Consider the following 10,851-nt stretch of genomic DNA (forward strand, 5'->3'; position numbering starts at 1 on the left):
GGTAAAATTCGAATATTGTACCTCGACAGGTATACATTTATTGTCAAATACCATGAAAATAATGAAATTATAATATTGCCTCAACATGTTCATAATTAATCAGCACCGCTTTGATCTCCTATGAATATTCATATTCTTGATGAAACCACTCGCCAAAAACACTGTTAAACGTCGCCATAGGAGAGGCGGTAAATGGAAATATAATGCTAACAAAATAAATCAAGTTAATATCGCTTTTAATAATGTGAATTGGCTGCGTCCAAAAATGTATGAGGTATCTCAGTTCCTTACTGATAATAATATTGATATTCTCGGAGTAGTTGAAACATGTTTAAAAAATGAGCTTGGTATTTCTGTAAAAGGTTATAGATGGATAGGTAAAAACAGAAAAGGAAAAGGAGGAGGGGGGATTGGTATGTTTGTGTCCAATAATGTTGTTATTTATAATGATAATTTATTTAATTCTAATTCTGATGAATTTGAAAGATTATGGATTCAAATTAACACCAATAATGGTACTGCTTTGTTTATATCAGTAGCCTACTTCCCTGTTGAAGGTTGTAATATTGAGAAAACGGAAGAATTATATAATCAATTACTATCAGAAGTCATTCAAATTGAAAACATGCATGAAGGAAAAGAAGAGCCTAATATTTTAATCTTAGGCGATTTTAATGCTAGAATAGGTAGTTCTGTAATGGGTGGCGACCCAGTAGTCAACACAAATGGTAATAGATTAATTGAGTTTAGTAGTAATTCAAACTTATCAATTCTCAACAAAACTATTTTCTGTGAAGGCGAAATCACATGGTGTAGAGGCAAACAACAAAGTACCATTGATTATATTTTGTCCTCAAAAAACATGTTTAATGATAATACTATTTCCGAAATGAAGATAGACGAATTAGGACAACTTAGCTTGGGTAGTGACCATAATATGTTACTACTTAAATTAAATATAAATAACTCGAAAAACAAAGATAATAGGTGTAGTAAGAAATATATATGGAACATTAAGTTTGGTGAAGATTTTAGTGAATATAATGCCTATTATGCCTATAAACCATGGTTTGATAAGGAAGTTGCAAATGCAATTGAGAATAGAAAGAAAGCAACACAAATTCATAGAAATTATGTTAAAAGAAAAGACAAAGATGCTGCAACATGTGACTTCCTTTGGCAGAATTACCAACAAAAGCGATTGTTTGCTAAGAATTTGATAAAACAAAAGATTTTAGAAATGAGGGTAGATAAATCAATTGTTATTGCAAACAAAGGAGGTAAAAATTGTAAGGAATTCTGGCAAACAATTAGAGGGTCAAAGTTTAACAAACAAAGTACTGATTGTTTTAAGGTTCCAGGGTCTGAAAAAGTTGTTACTAGCGTTGAAGAAAAAGCCGAAACATTAAGAAACTATTGGGAATCACTAAGTAATTCTAAAAATAATACATTCAATAATAATGTATACATGACTGAGAACTGTATACAAAACATTAGAAACAACTTGTTCAGAGATGATGATGAGGCTACAGATCCTCTATGTGATATTTCTATTGATATTGAAAGTATAAAATATGTATTAGGTATTGCAAAAAATTGTAAATCTCCAGGTGAAGATAACATTACTAATGAACTTTTAAAAAATGGTGGTCATATTATGGTAAAATCTCTGTTAGATTTATTTAGTAGAATCATCCTTTTTGAACACCCACCAGAAGACTGGAATTTAAGTTTAATTATTCCAATCTTTAAACATGGTGATAAGAGAGATTTGAACAATTATCGTGGAATCTCTCTTACATCTTGTGTATCAAAATTATTTAATAGAGTAATTGCTATGAATGTATCAAACTATTTGGAAAGTGATAATGCACTGACGGAAGTCCAGGGTGGTTTCAGGAAAGATCATAGGTGTGAGGACCATATTTTTGTAATCAAAAGTATAACTTCTTTAAGAAAAAAAGAGGGAAAAAACACCTATCTAGCTTTCCTGGACTTCCGAAAGGCATTTGATTCCGTTTGGAGAGATGGACTTCTGAAAGCCATATGGAATATAGGAATAAGAGGGCGTTTGTGGAGAATTATTGATAACATGTATGCAAATGTCAAAGGGAAAGTAAAATTTGGGGATACAGTAACTAATGAATTTTCAATTGAACAAGGAGTTAGACAGGGATGTGTGCTATCTCCTATTCTGTTTTGTATATTTATCAATGAGCTCACAAAAATTCTAAAATTAAATGATATAGGAGTTCATATGAATAACATATGGCAAGGAGCCCTTTTCTGGGCAGATGATATTGTGCTATTAGCTGAAAATGAGCAACAAATGACTCACATGTTACAGCTAACTGCAAAATTTGCCATTGATTGGAAAATGCAATTTAACCCAACTAAATCAAATGTACTTGTTGTAGGTAAGAAAATAGATAAACAAAAGTTATGGAAATTAGGAGACCAGTCGATAACTGAGTGTGAAACGTATAAATATCTAGGTGTAATGATATCAAGAGGTGCAAATGACCATAGCCATGTAGAATATATTATACAAAAATGTAACCGACTCATAGGCTATATAAAAGCCATAATTGGTAATTTAAACAATTTTAATAGAGTATATTATGGTGATATCCTCTGGCGAACAATTGCACTCCCATCAATAAATTATGGTAGTGCTATTTGGGTTGGTAGCAAAAGTGATTGTGAAAGAATTGAAAGACTACAATTACAAATGGCAAGGTTTATCCTTAAGGCCTCTCGGAATACCCCTTGTGCTACTCTTTATGGGGAACTTGGGTGGTCAAAAATCTCATATATTCAAAATGTAAATAGAATTAATTATATGGAAAGAATTTTAAAGATGGAAGATGAACGTTGGCCTAGTATATTACTGAAAACACTAGTTAAATTGACAGAGAACTTTAATGATCTATCATTTAAAATCCCATTGTGTGTTCGAAATATCATTGATAATTGTGGTACAATTGATATTTTTTCTGATATTCGAAATTGTAATGATAACTTTGATGCCAACTGGGCTTCCAATACAAAAATAATTATGAAAAATCTAGCTCTCTCGCATTGGGTTGAAGACGGTAAATGTAAAACGTCAATTGAACATTATATGTATATAAAAAATGAACCAAAACTTGAACAGTATCTACTTGATAAAATTGACTTTGAAGGAGCATCTTTAAAATTTAAGCTGCGATCAAACACCCTTCCCCTTGAAAGAAAAACATCCAAATGGTCAAATGACCCTAATGCTAATGGTTGTTGTAAATTGTGCAACAGAAATGAAGAAGAAACCATTATGCACTTTCTCCTAACATGTACCACTCTAGAAGAAGAGAGAAAAAACCAAATTGATAAATTCCAACAAGAACTTTTGGAATGTAATCTTCTTTATCTCTTTGACTATTTTCAAAATTTAGATTTATTTAACAAAACCCTTCTTATTCTAGGCAATGACCATGATTTATTTGATAATTTTATTAAGTCTTTAATAGACAAATTCTGTAAATCATTGGCTAAATCTTTATGGAAGAAACGTTGTGCTCTTTTAAACTTGTAATGTCAATGCTGTTGTGTTTTGAATTACTTTTCAACTTTTGTGTGTCATTTTGATTTCTGTTTAGTAATCTTTGTCTTTTTATTTTATTCATTATGCTTTAGTGTTGAGTATTACGTACACCGTTATACTCTTTATTTTGATTCATACCATGAAATTAAATTTATTATTTATTTTGTGTGTATCTAAACATTTTTATTTATTTTGATTCCTCTTAAGTTTGTTTTATTTATTTATTTTGATTTAAAGTATTTATTTGTTTTTGTTTTTGTAAGAGTTATGTTTTGTGTTTCATTCATTCATTTTGATTTATTTTTAAGTTAATAATTTTACTTATTCTTGTATGTTATTATTTGGACGCACCTTTATCATCAAAGTGTGCCACTGTTGTAAAAGTGAAGTTTCCAATAAATTATTATTATTATTTATTTATAATACTCAGTGAAGCGTAACATAAATCACATTGTGATCAGTTTACAAAACAACAAAGTGTCGCGGAATAATTGTACACATTTTAACGTTATCTCCTTTGAATTAATCAATTCGACACATACACAATATAATATGAGTAATGATGAACCGTAAGTGGTAAAAAATAAAACCGTTCGGTACACATTTGTGTTGTTTGTAAGACTATTGAGCTAGGCCCTGTGAGTCACTTGCCTTTTGCAAGTCGAGGTAACAGACGACCCGAAACCACCCGAGCGAGAATAAGCCTATATTGCATAGGCGTTGCAAGGGTGGGGCCTAGGTGCAGAAAACATCTCTCTTTATATATTATATCGGCTATAATATCTAATCAATGCCCATAGCACATTTATTTATAGCACTTTTAGTTTTTTATCAGTCACAGAAATAGAATTCATTTTTTGGTCATTTTTCAGTATGGTGGTTGATGACGGTGGCGACGCTGAGAAGCAAAACTGGCCAGGGAGATGGAACCATGTTAAGAAACTTCTAGAAAGAACCGGACCATTTGCACACAGTGACTTTGAAGCAAGCCCGGAGGTAAACAACAAACAAGTTTACAAGAAATTATTACACAAAACATATTTTAGTCTCATTTAAATTAATATTACTGTATTTCCTATTTGCAGATTTTGGGCTTTCTACTGAGCATGTGCAAGGTTCTAGTAATCGGAGCTGGAGGACTCGGTTGCGAAATCCTGAAAGACTTGGTTTGTACTAAACCAGTAATAATACCGACATTGACAGAGTATACATGAATAAATAGGGCCTGGGTTCAGATGTTAAATACATGTTTTTTGTTTGTTTTTAGGCATTATCTGGATTTAGACAGATTGAGGTCATCGATATGGATACCATTGACCTTTCAAACCTTAACAGACAGTTTTTATTTAGGTAAGTTGTTATTCTCGCTGTCAACATATTAATGGTGCTGATGCAATCTTTACCTATTATCAATGATAATGTTTTTGTTTTATTCAGACTTAAAGACATTGGGCAACCAAAAGCTACAGTGGCCGCAGAGTTCATTAACAAAAGAATCCCAGGATGTGAAGTCAAACCGTATCCTTCAGTCTATTTTCTTAGATATGCAATGAAATGTTTATTTATTTACTTTATAAAATAATCAAATGCCATTATTATAATGTTTCAAATTGATTGTAATAATACTGTATTACAAAGTGGTATATTTTTAAGAGGATGGGGAGTGGGTAGGAGCACAACTGAACCAGACAAAAGTAGCACCAAATTCATAGACATAAAGGAAATTGAGACACTCAGTAACATTAATTGAATAAAGTATGGAAGGCAATATGTGACATATAACATAAATTGAATAAGTATGGAAGGCAATATGTGACATATTACATGAATTGAAATTAAATCACCTTAACACACACAATAGACATTTCAACAAAATACAAGATTTTGATGAATCATTCTATAGACGTATGTATATAGTTTTTGGTTTTAATTTGTTCAATTTAAAAAAAAATGTAAAATTTCGGTAGTTGAAAACATTTTTTTTTTACATTGCTAGAATTTCACATAGTTGTTTGCGGCTTGGATTCGATCATCGCTAGGAGATGGATCAACGGAATGCTTGTAAGTTAAATCAAACTATCGAAGAGCTAAAATAAATTTCAATTAAGTAATTATTTTTGTGCTTTTACAATATGAACATAAATTTGTTTAAAATTGTAGTTAAGCCTGTTAAGATATGAAGACGGTGTGTTAGATCAAGCATCACTTATTCCGATGATAGACGGCGGAACAGAAGGCTTCAAAGGAAATGCGCGTGTAATTCTACCGGGAATGACGCCCTGTATTGAGTGCACACTGGATCTGTATCCTCCACAGGTAATGGCAGATAATCAAGTGTATGTATTGGTATATTATATGATCAACTTAGCACACAAACTAAGTGCACAACATCTGATTCAAACTTTAAACCCTTTAAACGTATATATTGATTAAATACATTTGTGTAATATTACAGTAAATTAATTATCAACCCATTCACTTTGGTTTTTTTTAGGTCAACTTCCCAATGTGTACAATAGCACATACACCCAGGTTGCCAGCACATTGCATTGAATATGTTAAAGTTTTGTTATGGCCTCAAGAAAAACCATTTGATGGTAAGAAGAACATTAAGTGAATGCTAGAATGTTACAGGAGGGGTGGCCCACAATGCAATTAGTGGCAGCTCAGGCTTTCTTAGTATGGCTAAATTTTAAAATGAATGATTTTTATTTCTTTCATTAGGTGTTGCCATTGATGGCGATGATCCTGACCACATACAATGGATTTTTGAGAAATCTCAGCAACGAGCTGATGAGTACAACATACAAGGGGTGACTTATCGACTTACTCAAGGTAGGATGTTACACTATTTGAAAATATATTATACTATATATGAATGAACAGGTGTTAAAAATAATTGAACATTATACACTAAATTATATGTAGGTGTTGTGAAAAGAATTATTCCAGCAGTAGCGTCAACAAATGCTGTAATTGCTGCCCAGTGTGTGACTGAAGTATTCAAAGTGGCCAGTAGGTATGTAACCATTCAAACCACCTACACCCATATAGGTGGCCAGTAGGTATGTAACACACCACATACACCCATATAGGTGGCCAGTAGGTATGTAACCATTCAAACCACATACACTCATATAGGTGGCCAGTAGGTAGGTAACACACCACATACACCCATATAGGTGGCCAGTAGGTAGGTAACACACCACATACACCCATATAGGTGGCCAGTAGGTAGGTAACACACCACATACACCCATATAGGCTGGCTACACTTGTATAAAGAAATAGCATTTAACAATTGTGTTTCTATTAAAATTCTTATTTATTTTTCAGTTGCTGTAACCCTTTGAATAACTACATGGTATTTAACGACACTGATGGATTATATACATACACATTTGAAGCTGAAAAGAAAGTAAGAATACAGAGGTTATAAATATTTTTGACTGTACCTCCTCTAAGAGCTACAGCTGTTAGACCTACCCTCTTTAAAACGTTAAATAAATATATGGCATTATGTGTACACTCTCTTAGCCAAATGCTGTAATACAATGCCACATATATATCACATGTGACACTAGTATTATACGTATAGCCTATGATACAAGTGTGTATGTGACGCGTATTACATAATTTGCCTATGATACTCAAGGAAACATTATAGATACAGTACGAGAATCATCAAAGATAATCAGTTTTTTTGTTGAATCCAATGCAAACAATACATAAATTAAATATTACGAATGTGTGATATCTTACAGGAAGACTGTTTGGCATGCAGCCAAATCCCACAAACAATTCAAGTTTCAACCGACGACACGTTACAAACGGTTTACGACTATCTATGTGAGAATCCACAAATGTGAGTCATGTGCACCATTTCAATGTAAAAAGATTTGTTCAGAAAATCCGATGGCTTAGACTTTAGCAAGATTTGCACCACTTGATTAATTACAAGATATTAGTGTTTAATATTGTTTGTGTTTTAGGCAAATGAAATCTCCAAATATAACAACAACAATGGATGGAAAGAATAAAACACTATACATGCCAACTATAGAGTCAATCAAAAAACGCACTAAGGAGAACCTGGCCAAGAAACTAACAGGTAAATACTAATTATTATTGTCTCCAAATTTGTACATTTCTTTATGATTGTCTTGCGACCATCTGCAACACGATTGTGTAATTAAAAAATTGCATGAAAGTGTTTTATAAATTAAAAAAAAAGCAAATTGCATAACATCCCCAGTCTTCAAAATATGATATGTTTATGGTCACCAGCACATAGGCTAATATTAGTATATTTGTGTTGCAGATTTAGGCTTAACCGAGGGACAAGAGATTGTGGTATCCGACCAAACCTCACCAACATCTTTGATATTCGTCATCAAATTTAAAGTAAACTCATGAAAATATATCATTAAAACATGAATACAAACGGCTAAGGTCCTTTTTGGGTTTTAATACACCCAATAACAATCTACAGTTAAAATACTCTTTATATTAAATTAACTAAAATGAACACAATGTGCTTTATATTCTAATATTTCTTCATATTATTTCATGTATTTTTTTTGCAGTGTATACGCATTACTGAAGAATAATAGTAAAACTTAGGCACAAATAAAATGTTTATTTTTTGTTATTAAGTATTAAAATATCTGTGTTAAAATACATACACTGCATTAAAATATATATTTGTTTTGTACTTATTAAAGAACAAGAAGCAATGAATATTGTATTGTCATTTTTTGAATGTTTTTCAAATGTAGTTTAAAATTAAAACCTAAATTATTGGTTGGTATCATTTTTTCTTCCCTCTTTTTATTACTGTCCAACCATCATCTTCATCCGGACTATTTTTTTCAGTAGTCGATTCTGAAATAATAAAACAAAAGAAATCAACACCAGTAAGGAAAACCATTTTAATTTTAACACAAGAAAGTGCATGGTGCTTTGCAGCTCAAACAAAGTGATAATACTGGGATTACAGTAGGTTCAGGTGAAGAGCCAGAGCCAAAACGTACAAAACATGTACAAAAGGGTAAACTCTAAAAACATACACAATGAACATTGTTACACGTACCTGACTGGGTAGCAGAATCATTTCCATTCACTAATGATACATTTGACATCATTGCTTCACAATTATGTTGGCTTACATCACCTTCCTAATAAATTTAAACAGCAATAATGGTTTTAATACTGAATTACATTTATCAATGACTCATTTGAGTTACAGCAATTTTGCTTAAGGTTCCCATATCCTGCATTTTTATGTCTTAAGCTCTGTCTACACTATCAAACTAGTTGACTAAAAAAGTGTGATGTGCCCAAATATGGTAGTGATATGATGTCTATATATGGGCACATCACATTTTTTTGTCACATAAAGTTAGATAGCGTAGACAGAGTGTTACATTGTCTAATAATGTATTTTAATAGGCTTGTCAAATAAATAAACAAAGATAAAATATAAAGTGAAATAGTGTTACCTGATCTTCATCATCTTCTTCCTGTCCAGCCGCTGATGTACACCCATCTAATCTTGCTTTTGGTACTTCTTTTATTTCTTTTAAAATTGAACTGTGATTTCCGGATTTGTATAAGTTAAAAAAATCACAAATCTTTTTACATATCTGAAAAAAAAAGATGTACATAAATTTGTTATATACCGAGACAACAATTCAAAGAGATTGGAATTGAATATTGGTCCTTTTGATCTTCGATGTTCTTTGTTATATCTTATACAATGGCCGTAGTGATGAAAAACATACAGTATTTCCCCTTTGTTTCTAAAGAAAGTTTTCACTTAATAGGGGTGTCCCAAAGGAGGGGTTGTACTGTAGTTGCTTGCAGACAATTATGTCCTCCTATACAAATCAAAGATGCCTCTAACACTGTAAAGTTATACAATAGTAAAAATAAATGATGTGGGATAAAGTGTCATCCATCATTGTTAAACTAGGTCATGTCATCATTGTTAAACTAGGCCATGTCATCATTGTTAAACTAGGCCATGTCATCATATTATTAAACTAGGTCATTTCATCGTCGTCCATAATGTTCTTACTTGATATGAACTGCCATCTTCAGCAATTGTGTCAAATTCTGTATTTAGGATTTCAGATAAAAACTCATCAAGTTCATCTGGCTCAATCCCATCTGATAAAAAAAAAACAGACTGAAATTTAAATTACTGTAGTGTTAAAAACAATATAACCTGGTATCACATATGGATTTAATTTTATTACAATGCATACCATTTTCCTGAAACCATTGCCATATAGCGCCACCAAACCATTCAGCCTTCTCTCGTCCATATGGCCCACCAAAACCGTGCTGAACAGCAAGCTAACAAAAGACAAAATTGTTCACTGTATATTATATATAATACGTTGTATAAATAGCTTATTCAATATTTAGGTCGACCATGCATCTTTGCATACAAGATAGAGAACTAGAATAAAACACTGTTTAATAATGTCATGCTGATTAAATTAAATTATGATGAATTGTTGAATCTTTTTTGACTGAAATTTTTAATTATTTTACAAAATAATATTAAATTACTGTTAATAACATGGTCATCCAATATAATTGATAGAAACCTAATGCTAGGCTTAGTAAGTAGGGGAGGGGAGTGGGGATTAACTTTCTAGGCCTGGATGTATGAACCCTAGGCAAGCCACATCAGCCTCACCCACCAGGCCCAATCCGCTCATCACGCATCTTATAGTAGCGCCAATCTAGGCTAGGCCTAAATATTTAATAATTGTTGTAAATAATAATGCACCAGCAAAATACATTAACAACTAACCTGTAACACAGTCCATCCTTGTAATAATGCTTCTATTCCACGATAAAATACATCTTTTTCCTCCGTAAAACTAGTGTCATGCTTTCCAGAGGAGGCTGCCATTTTGTTTTTTATACTAGGCTAGGCCATTAACTTAGATAATAATAATAATAATAATATTTCAACATTATTTAAACACAAAAAGTAGCTAAAAAGGTTTCAAATTTATAAATGTATAATTAAAAAAAAGTATTGATGATACATATACTATTAATGTTTATTATTGAAATATATATTATCATAATACATGTTTTGTTGAAAGAGGCTCATGTTTAAGTGGAGTATAGAAACGAGTAAGTCACAACAAACACATGGTGAAAGTTCAAAAGTTACTGTTTAACTACCCCCTCTATTGAAATCTTAGCCATAGTTCAATGGTTCCCGTATAACTCACACCGATAAT

At 32.0% G+C, this 10,851-nt stretch overlaps 3 protein-coding genes across 3 annotated transcripts; 2 read left to right on the forward strand and 1 right to left on the reverse strand.

Annotated features, from left to right (window-relative positions):
• The first annotated feature begins 265 nt into the window (after positions 1–265).
• On the forward strand, positions 266–3,574 carry LOC144855205 (uncharacterized). The gene has a single exon (XM_078713016.1). The coding sequence runs from the start codon at positions 266–268 to the stop codon at positions 3,572–3,574; it is 3,309 nt and encodes a 1,102-aa protein (XP_078569142.1).
• A 444-nt stretch (positions 3,575–4,018) lies between these two features.
• On the forward strand, positions 4,019–8,319 carry LOC144855271 (NEDD8-activating enzyme E1 catalytic subunit-like). Its single transcript, XM_078713076.1, has 15 exons — positions 4,019–4,152; positions 4,456–4,579; positions 4,669–4,749; positions 4,851–4,933; positions 5,021–5,101; positions 5,445–5,488; positions 5,580–5,644; positions 5,744–5,899; positions 6,078–6,180; positions 6,308–6,418; positions 6,512–6,602; positions 6,920–7,001; positions 7,348–7,448; positions 7,576–7,694; positions 7,905–8,319. The coding sequence occupies exons 1-15, from the start codon at positions 4,136–4,138 to the stop codon at positions 7,997–7,999; spliced, it is 1,353 nt and encodes a 450-aa protein (XP_078569202.1). The 5' UTR covers positions 4,019–4,135; the 3' UTR covers positions 8,000–8,319.
• On the reverse strand, positions 8,203–10,523 carry LOC144855272 (pre-rRNA-processing protein TSR2 homolog). Its single transcript, XM_078713077.1, has 6 exons — positions 10,410–10,523; positions 9,853–9,943; positions 9,663–9,754; positions 9,085–9,228; positions 8,676–8,760; positions 8,203–8,467 (listed from the first exon to the last, which is right to left on the reverse strand). The coding sequence occupies exons 1-6, from the start codon at positions 10,509–10,511 to the stop codon at positions 8,394–8,396; spliced, it is 588 nt and encodes a 195-aa protein (XP_078569203.1). The 5' UTR covers positions 10,512–10,523; the 3' UTR covers positions 8,203–8,393.
• Between the last annotated feature and the right edge of the window lie 328 nt (positions 10,524–10,851).

Source organism: Antedon bifida, chromosome 11 (genome assembly GCF_963402885.1).
Source record: "Antedon bifida chromosome 11, ecAntBifi1.1, whole genome shotgun sequence".
NCBI classification, from domain to species: domain Eukaryota; kingdom Metazoa; phylum Echinodermata; class Crinoidea; order Comatulida; family Antedonidae; genus Antedon; species Antedon bifida.